This window comes from Sphaeramia orbicularis, chromosome 24 (assembly GCF_902148855.1).
Source record: "Sphaeramia orbicularis chromosome 24, fSphaOr1.1, whole genome shotgun sequence".
In the NCBI taxonomy this organism is placed as follows: domain Eukaryota; kingdom Metazoa; phylum Chordata; class Actinopteri; order Kurtiformes; family Apogonidae; genus Sphaeramia; species Sphaeramia orbicularis.
In genome coordinates, this window is record NC_043979.1 from 30,928,119 (window position 1) to 30,948,573 (window position 20,455).

Genomic DNA, 20,455 nt, shown 5'->3' on the forward strand with positions numbered 1-20,455 from the left:
AATGAATGCATTAATTTCTACCCCAAAATACAAATAAGTAGGTTGAAACAGGTCATCATGAAACATCATGTCAACTTAACAATCAGCTGTGGACCTCCAGTTTGAACATCTTGGAATGTTTTGTCTCTGTAAAACGTGAAAGCTACATCAAATTAATCAGCTTGAGAATATTGAATGATGACCGTATTAATGTCTTCAGGTGCATGTGTTTGAGACTCACCTGGCTCACGCAGCTAGCCTGACTGAGGGTGCTGACGGCGCGCATGTAGCTCTGGTTACGAGAGCGGAAAGGCGGGGGATGGAAGGTGGTAGGGTCCAGTGTAACACTAGGGTGGGATCGCATATCTCTTGTGGTTTGCAAGTGGTAGCCCGGGCTGAACAAGAACAAGGGGTAGGGATAGACACGAATGCACAGTTCAAAGCCACACATTGGAACAGCACTGAATAAAACTGTACTTCATATGCTCCGTTAGAATGCTGTTTATGCTGTCCAGGATCAGAATTCTGAGTTTTCCTAAAATGAATGCCAGCTTTTTAGCTCATATCAATACTACATTTCAGTCTTAGGATTAAATGTGAACAATTAATGACTGCGATCATCAGCTTCCAGTTCAGCGTTCTGTGTCCTATGAGAGAAGTGTAGCTCATCATCCCAACACTATAGAAAGCATGTAGTGTGTAGTAGTTCATATCACTGACACAATGAGACCCAGCAGTTCCAGTAATAAGAGATTATTACACTCTCCAAAAGAGGCGAAAAAAACATGGCTTGTTTGTTGACAAAAGCAGAAGTGATCAAAACCCCACTGAGATGATAACTAAAATAGCACTGAGCACAGAGCAGCAGTAGGAACGATAGATGCATGATGCCTCCACAATTTCATAGAACTTGGCTCTGAAAAATTTCACTGCCTCAAAACAAAGCAGAGTAAAAACAAGATGAGCAACAATGAGCTGAGTAGAAATGTGGCACAGAGACAGAAACATCCTCCGGGTAGAAGTACATTTTAAGGAACACCATGTATTGTTTTTAGTTTCTCAGCAGCAGAGAGATGATTAAGAAGTGACGGAATGAAATTAGCAGACTCCTGAAGGTCAATCACGTCTATGTGGAACAATTCTGGAGATGGCCAATCCAAGTGTAACACTGCACTTCTGTATTGTAACAAACTAGTCAATAACTTGTGTCCAGCGAGCTAAGTGCCTGTGTCCACATAATGTTTTTTCAGGGAACCTCTGGGCAGGGAAAAATGTTGACTGTAGGTTTTGTTTCTATGACAACATATGAGGATTCTGCCTCAGTTGTGGTCATTCCTACGCTCTGGATAGACGGATATGGCCACGACTTCAACATTTTTCTTGTTACTGGCGTGACGAGATCTGTTCTACAAGGTTGACCGCATGAAAAGGTGTGCCAGTGTCAAAACCATATATCTGAAAAGAAAAAATTTAACTGTGCAGCCATACAGAAAAGAGTAGAATAGATACTAGGCACTTGACTTTCTCTTTTAGCAGCCATGTATACTGTCTCATCTGGAAAAAGACACTAGCACTGAAAAAAAAAAGTTTCATGGACACAAGCCTTTAGACCAATTTATTCTTTCTGGACGTTGTATACGTGTGACAGTTTTGCAGCTGACTTTTCAGCAACACTGTAATATACAGTCGTGGAAAAATCATTAGACCATCAAAAGTTATCAAAAACAATGGTTATGCAATCAAGTACTAACTCCTGTGTGTATCATGTGACTAAAACAGACAGAAAAGAAAACATGGAATGCCTAAAAGCACTGTTCTTGGCAGTACAATGCCATAGCTATTGATGTAAGAACTGAAGTGATTTTGGTTATTATTAAGAAAACCACGGAAAATGGCTAGATATCAGCTCTGAAATTCAATCCAATCCAATCCACTTAATTTATATAGCACATTTACACAACAAGAACATTTCCAAAGTGCTGCACATCATAAAAACAATAAAACAATTAAAATACAGTAAATGCACTAAAAACAATAAATAAGTACATAAAACTACCACAGTGCTATAAATAAAACAAGTTATTTTGTTGTTATCGTTGTATTTGTCCAAACAAATGTACCTTTAGTTGCACCAGGCATTAAAATGAACAAGAAATTGAAAAGCACAAGGGTGGTCTAATATTTTTTTCCATGACTGTAGTAAGACACTCTTGAGCTGCCAGGGAAAAATTAACTGCGGGGACAAAACTGACCCAAACGTAAGCCCCAATTGTTACCATGAAGCTGTTGGAAACTGAATACTTAATCAAGAGCACTCAAGAGTAAGCCAACATTGTTCTAAAAATTAAGTCATCAAGCAAGTGCACTCCATTTGGCATGAATGAATTAGGACTGATAATGAAAACTGGTCATCTCATTTAGAGTTTTAGTATCATGTAAAATCTCTTCAACCCACCTGGCCACAACTGGCAAATGGCACAAACATCAAACAACAACAGTTGTACTTTGACGGCAGGTATAAAAGCAATGAATCTAACAAAAAGAGCCTAACCCTAAACCTTTATTACTCATATAAATGCAGTTCATTAATCATTAACATCTCTATTTTTGCTTTAAAGGAGTGATATTTTGCTTTTTTTTTAAGTGGAATTATGCATTTTAAAACATTTCCCTGTGGTCTACATACACTTTAAATCCTATGCTTGGGTCTTAATTCTTCATTAATTCAACTCCACAGGTCCATCTTCATCAATATTTCTGACTAATGACACCAGAAAGGTCATTTTGAGTGCTGGCCCTTTAAATGCAAATGAGCCACTTCACATCCCACCCCCTCCAGGTTGTTGACTGTGCTACTCTGTCCCATTCAGCCACTTGTGTTCATTAATACAACCAACAACTGACCATTTTAGGTAATCTGCTCAAAGTTTAGACATATTTTCAGTATAGAGTTCAACTGCTGCTGATAAACAATTATGGCGTACTCGGAGAAATGTTCGTCGGAAGTCTTGACCTTATATGAGCAAATGTTGTGATGTAACTAGTTAAAGACGTAACAAATTAAGAAGGAATTAAAATGGGTTGTAAAAAATCCACTTGATTTTTGCCAAAATGAATATAAAGATAGCTTTGCAGCACCTGGAGGGTTCAAATTCAAACTTTTTGAACTATTAGGGTCCAAATACACAAATACATGAACCAAAGACTAATAAAAGTGGGTTTAGCAAAATATGACCCCTTTAAGAATCCAACTTCAGTGGTCAGTTGTTTGATAACAGAGTGCGAAATGCTTTTGCACAAACATAATGAGTGAGGCCTACCTTGAATCTAAGTGGGATCTCTGCATGGCTGATTTTAGAACAAGAGCATCAGGTCGAATGGCCTTTGTTGGGGAAATCTTAGGGCTGGTGTCAGAGTCACCACTTTCATCATCAATTTCTCCCATAGCTTTGACATAGCTACTGCTGCGCATTCGCCGACATGGGATCTCATCATCCTTCTCACCAGGGTATCCACTCCACTCATCCTGGGGCACCTATGGTAGAAAACACAACTGTATTAAATACATTAAATACCCTGAAAACCTACATTCAACACTTTCATAAGTGACACAATATCAGCCTTGTACAGTAAGCCAAGCTAGAGGCTTATTTGCAAGTAGAATGTGGCCCAATTAGTCAGACAAGTGTGAAAACTGCATCAGAAGTAGTCAGTAGAATGAAATAAATAAATAAATAGATGGGCTCTAGTTTAGTCTTCTCCCAAAGCAGAAAATTAAGTTTAAAGTTCCAATTGTAGATCATTTCCTCCCAGCCTAGGCTCAGAAATTAAACAAGACTTAATCTTATTCTACCCATGAGAATCCATGAGAAAGTGACTGTTGAACTTTCAAATAAAAGGAATAACTGGTTTCTAGTAGAGCAGGGTTAATGGGTAATACATCTAGTGATATTACTACAAGGAGGCACTCAAATCTTGTACTTGAGTAAAAGTAGAAATACGAGTGTAAGGAATATGTTGGAAGCATAACTCATACATTCAGAATCTTGCTCAAGAAGAAATAGAAAAGTAATTAAGAGAAGCAGAAGTAAATGATATAGATCTTTAATATTGCTGCTTGTAATGGTAGGGCTCATTTTAATAACTCCATATAATGTTGGGTAGCTTCAATTACAATAACACCATAGTTATGACTATATAGTAGGTCATTAGTGACTAAAGTTATCAAAAACTGCAATATTTGCCTCTTAATGCTTTGAAGTGAAAGTAAAATGGAAACACTTGAATAAGCTGGACCTCAAAAACGTACTCAACTACAATAGCCTATTGAATAAAAATATTTAAATATGTTGTAATAGGAAAATGAATTTCACTTTATTCATGTTTTAAGACAAATATCTTGTAATTGCTTATTTTACTTTTATTTTTAATGAAACCGATAGAAATAGTAAGAATTCAGAATAATTTTGGGGGTCATTTTTTTCTGTCAGTTCTAAATGTGACCCTCAGAGCTGCTGTCCTCTGTCCATGGTGCTGAAAAATTCATTCACTGTCTGTCTCTGTCCATGGTGCTGAAACATTCACAGTCCCTCTTTGCACTGCATATTCTGCTCTGTTTTAAATTTCCAGTTTGCTATGTGAGCTAATGGAAATACAAAAGCATCCAGAGAGATCAGATAATGAGGACTGGCAAGAGTAATTTAAATGTTCTCAAGGGGAAAGAGAGAAAAAGGAATGGTTGGTAGGTGTTTGAGTGAATATTTGCAACACTTTCATACAATGTGACAGTGATACAAGGGAGCTCCAGTTCTTTTTAAAGTTGCTTCTTTTGCTTTTCCATACACCTTTTGTCTGCTGGGTCTTATAGGAAAAATCTCCACTGCACTGACAGCAGTAGGCTCCTACTTTCAACAGCAGCAACTATGATTTGTGTGGTATAAATACAAATCGGTGTAACCATAGTTTATTACCCTGAAGTGGCCTGCAAGTGTGTGGGGGAGTGTAAGTGAAGGTTCCTCCCATCTGTATTCTTTGGATTAGTGGGTGGTAATAATAAGGAGCACTGTATCCTGGGGGAATTGGTCATGCGCTGTACATTTAATATATACAGAGAGATTTGAGTTCCATGCGCTGTGTTAATAGCTAATGCAGTATGTACGTTGCCATGTGTTTACAGTTCTCTATAGACATATCTATATTTTGTGTTTTTGTTCCAGAGACTCTGATAAAATGAAAAGGCACCAAGACTGTGACAAATTCATGACAGGGAACTGTGCTGGAATAAACACTTGAGATATCCATTAACTCGTGCATTTTTTACTTGTATATTTGTAAACATTATACAGTTTGCACTGGGTTCACTTATTGATACATGGTGTTGGTGAGAAACACTGTGTATATGCAGGGTTCCAACGGGGTTTTAAAAAGTCGTAAAAGCCTTGAATTTACAAATATGCATTTAATACCTTAAAAAAGTCTTTAAAAGGTATTAAATTTGATGTGGTAGGGTCTTAAGTTATAAGCCATATACTGGTTCACTGTATTGTGTTTAAATGTGTCTGAGAAATGCCCAAGCTACAAAGAAAGTAACATTAGTCGACTCAGTTCCACCAGTTCCAACGCGACAATTTATATTGAAATTAAGAACCAATTATCACTAACTTTGCAGAACATTCAGCCCAACACACGTGCAGTCGTTGTTGATGCAGCATCACCCGAGAAAGCTGACTTTGGGAACTTTACGTGAAAAGTAAGCATGAGGAAGTGCAAATTTAATAATGCCTGGTTTGAAGAAAAGATAATTCTCGACCTGGTTGACATGTGTTTTCCTAAATTCTAGGAGTTGCAAATTTTTTACATGGAATGGGTATTAAATTCTGTTCTAAGTAGTCTTAAAAAGTACTTAAAAAGTCTAAAATTGTACTTGAAGAAACCTGTAGGAACCCTGATATGTAAAACTGCTGTATAAGTGCATTGTCAGTAAATGTTGTAGTCAGTTGCAGTAATAATCAAAATGTTGGTGATTACAAAGGGGTTTCTTACTAACTCCTTCCTAATGTTACTTTCTGAAAAAAGCTTGCATGTAGAATACAGCTACATCCATACCGGTACCAAAAAAAAAAAGATTCCTGTCCACACTAGTGTTGTTTTATAAATAATCTGAGAACATCCTGAGAAATCACACGACGAAAGACAAAATTTCTTAAACCTCACACTGTGAATATAGTCAGTAGTATCATGATAAAAAAAGCTGCATTTAAGTGCATAAAAGCTCATAACAGAGATAAGATAATACTACAGAGTGCAGTATACATGTTGAATTAATACTTGGTTGTTAAGAGCCTTGTTGAACATGAGAGGGGCCTAAGAAAACAGGAAAAGGTATGTAGTAACAGATAAGACCCAGTCACGCATTGTTTCTCCATCTGTTTCTTTTTCCATACTACAACACAACCCCAGAGTTTTTAAACTAAAACGGTATCAGCAGTGTTCCCAAACATCTGCATTTTGTTAAGGTTAAAACACCAGAGTTGTGTGGTCGCTGGAGGCCTCATGGTGTAACAGACGTTCTGTATTTGAAGTCATGACATGGCCCACAAAGTCCCTTGAGGATAAAATGTATTCTTCTGGGTGAGACCTGACCAAGAAGGTACACCATTCCATAAAATATTCATCACAACTATTACAGCTGACCATGCCAAGGAAAGTGTCCATGTTGTCGGATGGGAATGCCTTTCAGGGCTAGTGATTCAACAATAATTTCCTCCTGGAATCAGAAAAGGACTCAACTTACTATACACTGTACGGTTTTGTGAATTTTCCGCTCTATTGCCCAATCTAAAACATTTCTAAGAAAAGTAATCCAAAAGAAACCAGTAAACCAGAAATATTTAATATCAGACGTGACTGCTTTGTTTAACAGCGTAACTAGTAATCTGTAACATCTTACATGATGATGTATCTCCAACACAGCAGGGATACATCATAGGACAGTTTGTTGCTTTGTATTTTCAACATTACATAATATTTGTTAATGTTATCTAATTAAAACTCAGTATTACAATCACACTGAGTAGATAATGATCACATACCTTATGTTTGTATGTGTGTATGTTATGATTAGTCACCTCTGTGTAGATATTTATGGTGTATGTATATATTATACAGGGTGGGGAAGCAAAATTTACAATATTTTGAGGCAGGGATTGAAAGACAGTGTATGACCAATTAGTTTATTGAAAGTCATGAGAATTTATTTGCCACAAGAAAATGTACATAATAGAAAATGTTTTTATTCTATGTGTCCTCCTTCTTTCTCAATAACTGCCTTCACACGCTTCCTGAAACTTGCGCAAGTGTTCCTCAAATATTCGGGTGACAACTTCTCCCATTCTTCTTTAATAGTATCTTCCAGACTTTCTCGTAATAGTTTAGCTCATAGTCATTCTCTTCTTTACATTATAAACAGTCTTTATGGACACTCCAACTATTTTTGAAATCTCCTTTGGTGTGACGAGTGCATTCAGCAAATCACACACTCTTTGACGTTTGCTTTCCTGATTACTCATATGGGCAAAAGTTTCTGAAAAGGTATGGATAATAGTGTTAGGTATGATTATGACATCAATATATGTTTGGTTTCAAAACAATTGACATAGTGCCTGCTGAGAAAAAAAAACAACTAAATGTTCATTGTAAATTTTGCTTCCCCACCCCGTATACATGGATACTCAAAGTTGATGTGTGTGGGATAAAAAGCCACTATATCGATATGAAGACCCCTTCTGTTTACAGGTGGGTATTTTACCACTGCTCTAATGTTAGTATTTGATGTGTGATGATGTGATATGTTTGGAAAAAAGTCATAAAAAATGCAAGTCATAAAAAAAAACCCCTCAATATTACAGTTTCAAATATTATCAAGAGCAGTAATGCCAATATATCATGTCAACAGCTTTTCTGTATGTTTGTTCATGTTTTAATAGAGTCCAGGTTTGTGTCATCCATCAGCACATTTCTATGAGGAACTAATGTAATACTTCAAATCTGCAGGGTCATCAAACCAGATGAATGAGACGAGTGAAACAACCTTAAATAACAGCACTTACTGTAAATCAAATCTCAGGCTGGCTTAATTTGAGGGTCCTCAAAAAAAAAAGAAAAAGATTAATAGAGTTTCCCTTACAGTCCTGGCTTGGACACGTTGTATATTTTATTGCTTGCACAGCAAAGACTGCCAATCATCCCTGAGGCCATGAGTGTAACTTCAGCAGTGTGTCATTAATGGCACAATATTACATCTAATACAGAAACCATGTCATGTCTTCAATTAACTTTGACTGACAGTTAAAGGAGCACAGCACATGCTCTTGACACTCACTATTGTACCCTCAAATTAACTCCAAAGAGAATATTTAATAAAGAATCAATATTCAAATATGCATATAAAGAGTGGATTTATGCTAATAAATGTTAACGCTGACAGTTCATAAGTTTACAACCTGAGGATTAGCATAACAATTTAGTGATTATGTACTGCAAATGCCTTGACTTAACATAGTGCTCTCCTAGAAAATCAGCAGGATTTAAGCATCATTTGATGTTACTGAAGTTAACCCATAAAGACTCAAACATCCACCATCGACCATTGTACTGATATAAATTGTTTAATGCCTGTTGATCCACTAATCCTATCAATCCATGTAAATAATTGGTGTAAAATGCAGTTTGTCATCTTTTCATGGTCATCAGATATGACCCATTTGGACGTTCAGAATCTCCGTAGTGAACGTGGAAACAACGTCAACTTCTACAACAATTGATTCACCAGTAAAACCCATGGAGTTGGATCAATGACAGTGGATGGAGACACTTGGTTTATGTTCGGTTAATGATAGATTTTGTTGAAAAAGTCACCTTTTCCTCTGTTTTTTTTTTTTTTTTTGGTTTGATATAGTAACTTTTGAATTAACTCTGAGTTTTCATAAACATCTAAAATTAAATATAGGAAATTACATATAGGAAAATAAATAATTTACAGTGAAAATGCAAAATACAGAGGATAATATAATAATAAATGGTGATAAGTCACTTAAAGGTCAAATAGAGAGAAAAAAAAAACCGTGGGAACTGCCACAGAAGTAGCACTGGGTCTTTATGGGTTAATGTAGTACATCCATGTTCTGGCTGGGTAACACAGAACATGTAAAATATACAAAAACGTGTGTGGCACAAGTACAGCGTTGGTCACAGACAAAAATTGAGCTTTTTTTTTTTTTTCTTTAATGACAGTGTTGTGTCTTTAGCTTATGAACCCAGCTTAGCTCTGTAATGTGAGTAAGAAAATATTATCAAACCGCAGTAGACTATAAAGATTAGTGCAGAGGTAAAGTTAGAAAATGCAGCTAGTACTGACAAAGCAATGGCGGCTGATTTTGATTTTTTCTTTTCATTGGGTTTTAGTAGCTTTAGCCACATTTCACTGTTCAATTCTTTTAGAACTAAAATGATGAAAGACTAAAAATATGAAATACATGTTTACATTTCAGTTTCCTGATTTTACTCAGAATAAACTCATTCATTATTCATCATTTTCCTGTCATTCAATCTGTTCTTGAACTCACTGTTGTCAGCTCAGGACACAGATGACAGGAAACAGCAAATAGACTTGACTCTCCAAACCAAACTGCCATTAAGAATTAGTAGTTTGACTTAGAAATATTGACACTTTATGACCTGTATCTGTGTAAAAATGATTGTGTGCATGTTGTGTAAAATCATGTAAACAGAACACTAGTCTATTTTTGTATTTCACCACTGATCTCTACATCCAATGCACATCACCTTTTTGCTTCTTCCACACCCAGTGTAGCTACTCTTACTGATTGTTGTGGAAGCGTAATGTTCCATAATCCACTACGTTGCATGATCAGTGTCACTAGGGTTTAGCAATACCTTATATCAAAACACTATATTTTGTAATATTGTCGTATTTTTGCAATAACTATCCAATCCAATCCAACTTTATTTGTAAAGCACTTTAAAACAACCGCAGAGGACCAAAGTGCTGTACAGAAGAATAGACAAAACCAAAATAAAAGAGTAAAATACAAAAATAGATTAAAAAACGTAAAAGCTGTACAATTTAAAAACAACAAAAAAAGAACAATAGACCAATACCAAATAAAACAATGGATAAAAAATATATACATATAACTAGACAAAATATAACAGATTTCAGTTCATAACAACCATATTTTGTAGAAATTTCCCACATTTTCAAAGTAAATACTTCCATTAAGGCCAGTAGTCTACTAGTTTTCATCCTTTTTACCAACTGGTACCACTGCTAAGTTTAAGTGACTATTACATGGTGATAAAAGTCTCAGGGCTGGAGCCACATGGGATGAATTGCACCTGTTAATTGCACTGGGAATTATGTAGCTGCCCTATGCCTGCACACTCCTCCTTTTTATGCACTTACAAAAAAATTTGGTGCTAATGATGCCCTGCCACAAACACACCCATAGTGTTTTGCACGTGAGAGCAATTTACCCTTGTTTAACATTTAAGTTTCTAGTGTTTCGGATGATTCTCTGCAATTCAGCACACTGACTGGTCTGTAATGTAAACAGGAAAAACCTGTAGATTGCATGTGTAATGAATGGAGAAATGTGCACACAGACGTCTCTACAATCCAACCAATGTCCATGCTTCAGTGGTATCTCTTGTCTATCACAGTTTCCTGGAATGTCCATCAAAATAGACTTCAGTTAATGAAATTCAGGAAGGCCTGTGTTTGATCAGTGTATGACTCAAAATACATGTATGATTCAAAATACATCTGGGATTTTGCAGAAATGTACTCATGCACTGATGTCCTGTTTGGTGTCATATTTGGATGAGCATCATGGTGTCTCTGAACTCCAAAAGAGACTGTGTGCATTTACACATGGTGGAGCAACTGTAACTATATTAACAGCAGATTAATCTGGACCTGACCATCATTAATGTTGTGTGTTCTGCAGATATTACTCTCAAGGAATGCAGGATAACAAGGTGAAATGCTTATAGTAAGGTAGTCTGATCTTCATCACCTCTTTGAGTTTGTGACTGGTCACTCGCAGCTTTCAGAAGGCGGAATTAGAGCCAGCTGAACAGTATGCAACAATTAGTGCTGAAAAGAGGCGTATGTCCATAGAAGGGGGCATAGTTTGCACAGAATGTATAAATACTCTCTACTGTTGATCCATGCAAATGACACAGTTGCAGTAGTGGTGCAATTGCCACAGTTTTCAATGATTTGCATCTTTCAGGGGTGCTTTGTTAATTACTTGCTGTATTTTTATCTAACTTGCACCCATTTTGCGCCTGCAAAAGCTCTGCTGTCCTTTTGTGGAGTTGACCCTGAGACCTAATTTGCCAGGTGGTGTGTCCTGTGTTCCCATTCTAAATTAGCCAGGGTGTAGTCACTGTACCTCCTTAGTGGTGGCTCATTTAGGAGCTTTAGTTACATTTCAGTGTTCAGTTATTTTAGAACTAAAATTATGAATGACTAAAAAAAAAGAAACAGGTGTTTACATTTCAGTTTCCTTATTTTACTCAGAATAAACTCATTCGTCATTCATTAGTTATTCATGTGATCTATGTCAGTGGCTCTCACAGGCGCAGCATGGTTTCTTCCTGCTGATGGAGATTTACGATGGCATGTGTTACACTGTTGTGAGACTATACTGATGAGGCATGCAGTAAGTAAAACACTGTCAGTGTGTGGTGCAAATGTAACCTTAGTCCCAGTGGACAGGGCAGTCTTAGCTCTTGAAACAACAGCCTCAGGCTGTCCCTTATTCCAGTTACTCACTTTACCCCATGATATAGCTGTTGACTGTTTTTCTCCCACAATCACAGAAAGCAGTGGCTGATACTTTCTTTTCACCTGGAGTTATGGAGTAATGTTTTCTCCATCACTCCTGCTCTCACTATCTTTTCTTTTCAGTCCTTCCTCCCCTTTCTTTAACACCCAATATCCTCTCAGATTCTGTTTCAGTCTGTTTCAGTAGAGCAGACAGGTGAGGAACTACACAACATAAAGCACTTACAAGGATATGATGAACACTTTTCTTCTCTATGGGCGGTGCCAAATGGGAAATATTAGAAAGATTTAGAGGTGCTATAAATAGCATCGATCACTTTCCACCATCATTAATCAGGGATATTTTATTCATGTTTTTCTCAAATGTTTTTTGTAGACAAGTTGAAAAGGATGTGAAAGCTTTCAGACCATATGCCATTAGAAACCTCCTCTGAATTCAGAATAGATGAACTCTATCAGTGCAGTATGGCCCACTGTCTCAGCAGTGAACACCACCATCCTGTGTGCAACAACAAAACAGAAGGTAGTGGTCATTCTGTTTAACACTGGAGAAGAAGGATAACACAGGGAAGCATTTCCCCACCCTTACTTGTTTAGGTAACTTGTAAATTTGCTATCCTGTGTTTTTTAAAGATTTGTTAGTAAAACTATCACAGACACTAATCAGCTGTGCATACATTTATCCTTTCCCACATGAGTGGAATAAAATGCAGCAATTTTCTGGACACTAAATTAATCAGGCTTAAAGACAGCAATAAAGTCAAGGAATCATTTTCCTCCTAATGTGCATCCATTGATCGTCTGGGGCTGTGGTTAACAAGGCAGCCATCACTCAGGGAAGCATCACACTAGCTCATTAGCATTACCTTATTTTTGAGCTCATTTGATGCAACACCTGAACAAACCTGTTCAGCTGTGCCTCTGAGGTAGCCAGACAGCTATACCATCACTAGTCGCTATCAAACGCCAATAATACTTTGTATAAAAATAACCTTGGGATGAGACATATTCTAAATGCATAATCTTATTTTGTGAGACTTAGTAGATGTGAATGTGTGTCAAGCACCAAGAGAAAGACCAGTTTTATTTATTTCCACCAATGTAATGCACGCTTTTGTTGACATCTAAAGATAACAGATTGGTAAGTCTGGCTGACTATAGCACCTTTTAAATAAAGTTTTGACAAATATTTACTGTAGTAACATAACACTTTATGGAAATTCAACTACATTTTGCTGCTGTTTGCTGGAAGTTAACAACTGACACTGCAATCTGTAAATGCTGGGCCATAAATACTAAAGGAATGACTTTAATTTTTATTTAACTATTGCTTCTCTATTGTAATGGAGCTTCCTTTGCCACAGTTCACCTGTCCATGTGTAAAAGAACTGACTTTGTTCAGTGTGGTCACAGTTGTATAGCATAAAGAGAGCTCCACACTTCACTAGTGCTATGCCAGCACTGGAGATGAATCTGGTAACATCCACTATGACTCTGGAGTATGTGTTTGTTGTGTAAAAGCAAGCTGTGGCGTTGGAATGACTAAATCCCTACAAAGAAAAATGGCACACAAAAAAACATCCATCTTTATAAATCTTTGCCATTTTTAGCATATAGTTGCAGGTTGGAAGTTGCTGTTCCTTTCACGTAGCAAGGACATTAAAAGCAATAACTAACAGACAGAGGAAGGGAAAGGTTTGGAAAGTATGAACAGCTTTTTCTAAGTAAAGTCACTTTACTGAAATTCAACTTCTTTCAAGTGTGAGGAAAAATGATAAAATAGTAACTGGTGTTTCTGTTTCACAATGATTGTGAAAACGCTCATAATCATGTTACATTTATTTTTGCATGTACTAAAACAGAAGTATTTTAACTAAGGATATAAGTTTGATACCTTAACTCCCAAAATGTTCAACCCATAAATGATCAATTTCAGATTTGTGACCCTAAGTTATAACTTACACTACAAACAAAAGGATATTTCGATTTTTTTGGTCTTTTTTTTTTTTTTTTTTGTCATTTTTGCCATTTGTAAATAAAACTATGTCTGGTCATTAAAAAAATGTGTTTGAATTCACACACAAAAAAGTAAAAAGCGCTGTGCAAGAATCCCAACTGAAAAAAATAGCCCAAAAATAAAAAATATCCTTAACTTTTTGTTTGTAGTGAAGGTAATTTGACATACTTCTTTCAACATATATACATTTATTTGTACATTTTGTCATCTGTTATTGTTTCATTGCTATATCTAAATAATTCAGTATTTAAAACAAGTATTTCTATGATCTTGGTCACTTTAATACATTTAATACATTAAACTGAACATGGTGAAATCACATCAGAACAAACATATCTGTCCTTGCAAAGGTGAACAGATTACAAACACCCAAATACATTGGACAGTTAAAGTCCACTGAGCGCACAGAGTGAGTTTTGACCATGATGCCCGTGGGCAGTGACAGTCTACAGATTTCACCGTACTTATTCCACTGACTAAGGCTTTCTGTGTAGACATGCTCAGTGCAGATTGTGCACATGTGGCAGGTGGAGGGTCTCCATCTGCTGACGCATAAGCTTGTCAGAAGACACTCGGAGAGGCTCGGTATTGACAGGGTCCTTCTGTCCCTCATGACACTAATAATTGTGCAGTTCACAAAAATTGAACCTCTTCTCCCTCATAGCAAGGGCAGGAAAGAACATATGCGTGTGCCAGTTTACAGTAGTAAATTTACAACTTCACTGAGGTCAAAGTGGCAAATTTACTGAGGAAAAAATATTTATATATGTACTGTACTCTTCTTCTGCATCTGTACGTTATTCTAATATACTGATATTCAATGCATTTTCCTAAATAAAGGCTCATTTATGCTTGCTTTATGTATGTAAATAGGTATGTCCGTTTCTAATATTGTCAAGCACCACTGCCTTCAATACGTCCATCCGTCAAATGCATTGGAATGAGCGTTTCTCAATCAATCCACCGGAGGACACCACTCATAATTACCATACTGTCCAAATACCATGAAGTTTTTTGAGAAGAACAAGAAGAGGAAAGTCAATAATAACAAACATGGCGACCACACAGGAGGTATTACTAATGTGGATACTAATGTTGATATTGAGAAGGGTAGTTGTCATAAAAATGTCACTAATATGTATACTAATTCACACAGTCGCTCTTTGAAAAGTACCGGAATTTCTGGAAATTATTCTCTTCAAATCTCAACACTGCCTCTATGGTTCCTGGTGGTACTGCTCCGTATTCTCCATCTTCGGTCCACATCCTCAAGCTCCCAGAAAACGGACAGAATTATGTATGGAATGTACCCAGAGAACGGACAAAATACTCCATCCATATCCGTCTGCATCTTTAACGTAGAGCATAAATAAGCCCTAAATCTGTTTTGTATTCAACATGCTAAACAAGATCTCACCAGCAGCATAGACGAACACAGTAGAATGTTACTGCTTATATATTTGATATGAGAATACAACCTGCTCTGTGGCTGCACACAACTTTAATAACTTTGCATTGTTGTGTTATAATATAATAAATAACTCTATTTGCCCCAGGAAAATTTCCCTCTGATAATTAAAGTCTAATTTCTGATATTTTCCCCCTTTTCTCAATAATTTCAGGAAACATTCAAATATTTGTCTTGCAAATTTGTGTCCTTTCTTCAGAAATGTACATTTTTAATACCAGAATTATAATGCATTTGTGGTGCTAGGGGCAATCGTAGTTTTTTTCTTGTTGCTTGTTTGGGCCTTAGTTATGTTTAAAGTATTAGAAATCCTTTTAATCATAATTAATTTTAGTACTTCTAAAGCATCTAGATGACAGTTTAGCTATGCACACACACACACGCACACACACGCACATACACACACACACACACACGCACACACACACGCACACACACACACAATATATATACAATATAGTCAGTGTATTAGGCAAAAATGGAGGAACAGGGTGTGTAATATTCTGCCAGGCGTAAAAGCAACAGTGTCATGAGCCTTCTGCTGCCACCCTGTCCCAAAAAAAATTTCAGTCCGGAAGGGGGGGGTTCGGTATTCCAAGCCAAATTTGCGACCGAGTGTGGGGTCTAATATTAGTTAATATTAATATTAACAATAAGAGAAACACTCTAATAATCCAACTGCTTGCAATTTGACTTGGTAATACCCATGACAAAGTAAAACAATAATATATTGATAATGCACCGTTTTTACCCTCAGCCCTCGCTGTAGGGTATTGTCATCAGTTCATCGTCTGTCCATCCGTATGTGTAAAACCTTTGGTGTGGACTGAAGGCCGAGGGTTTTAAAGTGTGCGTTTTGTTTTTTTGGCCGTGCTTTTCAAAAATTAACCGTGCAAATCACGGGTGCATAGCTGGCTGCCTAATTCACTGTGTACAATATGTGCATATGTTTGTACTGGTGGTAATTTGCTTTCTGTGGTGGTGTTCCACTGCTAATTGAAAACATTGGAACCAATGAACCTAATACTGATGTATTAGATGCAAAATGTATAAATGAAAATTGACATGAACAACAAATATAAAGTTTTGTTGCACTATCCCAACAATCAATCCCAGCAAGGCAGATTCAGAGCAGGAAAAATGCATTTAAGTACACCGTCAGCATAGGTTGTAGGATTTGTTTCAGTTCCAGGACAGTCTCTTCAGCTCTTTTCCTCTCTGTTATAAGTAGCAGTCCACTTCATCATACAAAATCCAGGCCAACCTTTTCTAAGACAAAACTGTTCCTGGAAGACATACGGCCCCAAAGCACAAACACACCGCTCCCTGAAATGTTAAGGCCAGACAATGCCGTCATTGTAAATTTATTTAACATTTGAGCAGACACTATCATCCTTGTCACAGTGTTATTTAGCCCTGCCATGTTGTAATGTTACTGACACTGTGAGTCACTCTGAATGCTAAGTGGTGAATATTAAAAGTAATGGAGACAAAGACCCAACGCTCCCTCATCACTCTGCCTTTGACTTTGTTTTCGCAGCCATTTGAAGCCAGTCATTGTGGCTAAACTAGTGCAGCTTCTTAATGTGTGTTAGTAGGGTAGTAAAGACAGGCCTGCAAACTGAGCATGACATCATTTGTTTCTATTTTACAACTCAAACTCCTACATCAACTCTGCATGAACAGTATACTTTTTCCTAAAAACACCAATAATGTGTGTTTCCCACCTTTGCCATTGTGCAGCACTGATATGTCTTTATCCTCAGTGTCTTCTACCATGACATTGATTCACTCAATTGATCTCCACATCTTAATAGACAATAGCTCCCTGAGGTGACACCACAAAAGGGACTCCTGGTTAAATATATTGGCTTCTCACACTCATGGACACTGTAATTGCCCTCAGGAGAGTCGCTGAGAGAAAGGTTGAATCCAACAGGCCCTCCTGGCAGGATTTCTCATCAATACATCAGTCACTGCATTTTACTCAGTATAGGGGCTACTGTGTGGATGAGCACATATTGATCTCAGTTGTTTTTTATAATGTTTTTAGATGATGGAAAGGGCTCCTACTCATTTACTTTCCTTTCAATTTAAGACACTGTCCATACTTAATTAGATGGAGCTTCTGTGGGTCCTTTAAAAGGTTTAAAATGCTTAAAATCTCTTAAAGGTCTGAAAAATTCATAGAATTTAGTGTTTATTTTTTTAAATGACACCATTTTGTGATAAAATTACATTTACGCTATGAATAAAGTATAAATATTTAATAAGCAATAACATTAATCAGTCACTAATAATCATTCATAAAGCAGTTACTACTGTTTCTATACATTTCTTCAGGCACACTGTTCGGCAAAATCAACTTATCCTGTCCTTTTATCACTCAGCAAGTTAAAGCATTTACTGATGACTTACTACTGCACTAAATGGCAGAAGGGAGCCTTAAAAGTAAAATATAACATTGCCAAAGCGTTAATTTATGGATATTTTCATTTGAAATGACAAATGAAACTTTAGAGCAAGAAGATCTGCCACTGCTGCCGGTGCTGTTCAAATTCTACTAATTCATAAACATCTAATGAAGCTGAAAGGTATTTTATGGTGGCTGAAGACAAAAGAAACTCAGTAACCAATGAGACGGGTATTTGCCAAAAAACAAATCTCTGTTACTACACCTCATTGAATCTGTAGTGCTCAATTTTTGATGTCATTTGGCAAAACTTGTAAAATTACCTTTCAAAATATTGTAATTTAAGAGAGGAAACAAGAATTCTACCCACTTCTGTGGATTTAGGCTCTAGAAAATGTATCCCTAGATGCAGATTTTGGCTAATCTCAGGTGTTTTTACAAAGGAAAGGGTGGTTAAAAACATGACTTACTGCTATAATTACCAATCTCTGATCACATTTGGTCAGACATGACTCTACTGCTGTACTTCAGGTTGTCTATATTTATAGTTAACCAGAGGAAGACTACAGAAGGAAGGTATGTTTTCAAAACTTTGCCATCTTTATCCCCTAACTTCAGCTCCTGTAACTTTAATGGTTTATAAAGATTTTGCAATCTTAGCAAAAAAAAAAAAAACAAACAACAAAAAAAAAAGATTAGAAAACTATTTATAAACCTTTACAAGGAAAACCTTTGAGTAGAATAGCACTAGAATTACTTGGAAAGTTAGAACAACATGACGCCACCATAAAAAGCCACCAGCAAACAGGTGTCATCACCTAATATAATATAATCCCATCAGAAGCATCACCAACATCCAGCTCTAGTGCAACAAGATGAAAATAGGCCTTAGACTGCATTCATAAAGGTCTCAAGAAGTCTTAAACTTCACTTGTTAAAAATGGCAGAAACCTTTAAAGGTCAAACAACCCTAGATAATGAATAAGAACAAAGAACAGAGAAAAAAGGTTACGTTGATAATATAGTGATGGGATAATTCTTCCATCTTTCATATTTTTCTCAATATCTCCATATATAAATAAAATAAGTACAGTGTCAGTTTAGTGTCACCTACCTGCAGGTAATGACAGGCCCTTGATGAAGATTTGAGGTCTGTGTGCATCATGGGTTTTTCAAGATTGAGTGATGACTTTCTATAGGCCTCCTTGGCCTGGCTGACAGTCAACGTCGACCAGGAGCTCCTCTTCATGAATTTGCCTTCGGGTGCCATGGCCAGACTCTCACATGCTGAGCACTTGACATCATTGTTACTCTTAGAGGTCTTAAGTGACAGGTCTCCAAAGTGATGACTGTGCATGGAATCTGGGTAGTGGTGGCTGACATGTTCCCCATGATGCCGTGACATGACACTGGGAGTGCGATAAGTGCTGTCACTATCCAGGTTATCGTCAGAGCTCCACCAGCCACCAGAGCGGTGCTTACGTTCTTTGCTCTTGCTTCTCTTGCTACCATGTTTGGAGGGGTGATGGCCGTGATGGTGGTATCCCCCTGCTCCTCCTCCACCTCCTACAATATCACCTCTTGTGCCATTCATCTTGGATGATCCTTCAAGGGAGTGGGATTTTGTGAAGAGCTTCTGGACAGAATGAACAAGGTGTCGGATGCGGCCAGGACTCTCACTGCGTTGCTCAGTTGTGGTTGAAGTGCGCTGGTACTGTAACGTGTGGAAGCCGTCGCGATGTAGTGGCAGTTGTTTCTCAAACTGGTCTAGAAGGTTAGCAGGAAGGCGGTTGCTCTTTGTGCCAGCATGGTGAGTGGAGGCGGCCGCTGCTGCTGCAGCTGCAGCAACAGCTGGGGAAGTGGCAGAGGCTGTGATGGCTGCGCAGTCGTCTCGTGTAGCCGAGTCATAATACTGAGAGCTGTAGTGCATTCTGGGGAAGGTGCTGCTGGAAATGTGGTCAGATGCAGCAGCTGGGGGCATCATGATAGGGGACATCATCATGCAGTCAGAGTGGATGGAGCTGCGCGGCGAATAGCGGTGGTGGAAGTCCATGGGGCAGCTCTCTGTAGGGCTGAGCAGGTAGGACGAGTGGCGGGAATCAGAGCCATGGTGAGCGTGGAGGTCGTGGACGTGGGGGTCGTAGTCCAAGCCATGGGGTAAAGGGATCTGGTGCTGGGAACGGCTGCCCGATAAGCCCTTCATGTTCCTGCCCGCTGGGAGGCGTCTGCCTTCATGGAACTTTCGAGACGGGGACCAAGGGGAAAACTTCTGGTCTGTTTCAGAGAAGAGAAAGAAAGAGGAACAAAGTGAGATGCAATTAGAAAAACTCCAGTTTCAGTTTCCAAAATACTTATGAAGATATTATGCTATAATTTCTTTTATAGAAATATCTATTATAGTTACGTTACAATTACTGAAAAAATCAGAGAATGATTTTATTTACAAAATTAGTCAAGAGCCACAAAGGGTCATTAGAGAGTGTTCAGTATTTTTACAGCAATTACAGTAACATTTAATGAGCAGCTTATAAACTTTAAAACAGTCTGGGAGCATGGAACAAATAGCACACCCTCATAACTTGTCCTTTCCTAATGCTCACATAAGCTGTCGACCAAAAAACAAATAAGCTACAGAATTTTCCCACTTATCAGACAAAAGGTTAAATGCTAGTTAACCGTGCCAGAAGGAAATCTCCCTATTTGGTG

The 20,455-nt window shown here is 37.6% G+C and overlaps 1 protein-coding gene across 1 annotated transcript in view; it reads right to left on the reverse strand.

The window, feature by feature from the left end:
• Positions 1–19,996, reverse strand: part of LOC115415507 (disks large-associated protein 2-like) — a 72,769-nt gene extending 52,773 nt beyond the window's left edge. Inside the window, exons 1-3 of the mRNA XM_030129096.1 lie at positions 18,864–19,996; positions 3,300–3,514; positions 221–374 (exon numbers count right to left, since the gene is read on the reverse strand). Of these exons, the coding sequence (XP_029984956.1) occupies positions 221–374; positions 3,300–3,514; positions 18,864–19,952 (1,458 nt within the window). The 5' untranslated portion in view covers positions 19,953–19,996. The remainder of the gene's footprint in view (positions 1–220; positions 375–3,299; positions 3,515–18,863) is intronic.
• Positions 19,997–20,455: the final 459 nt, after the last annotated feature.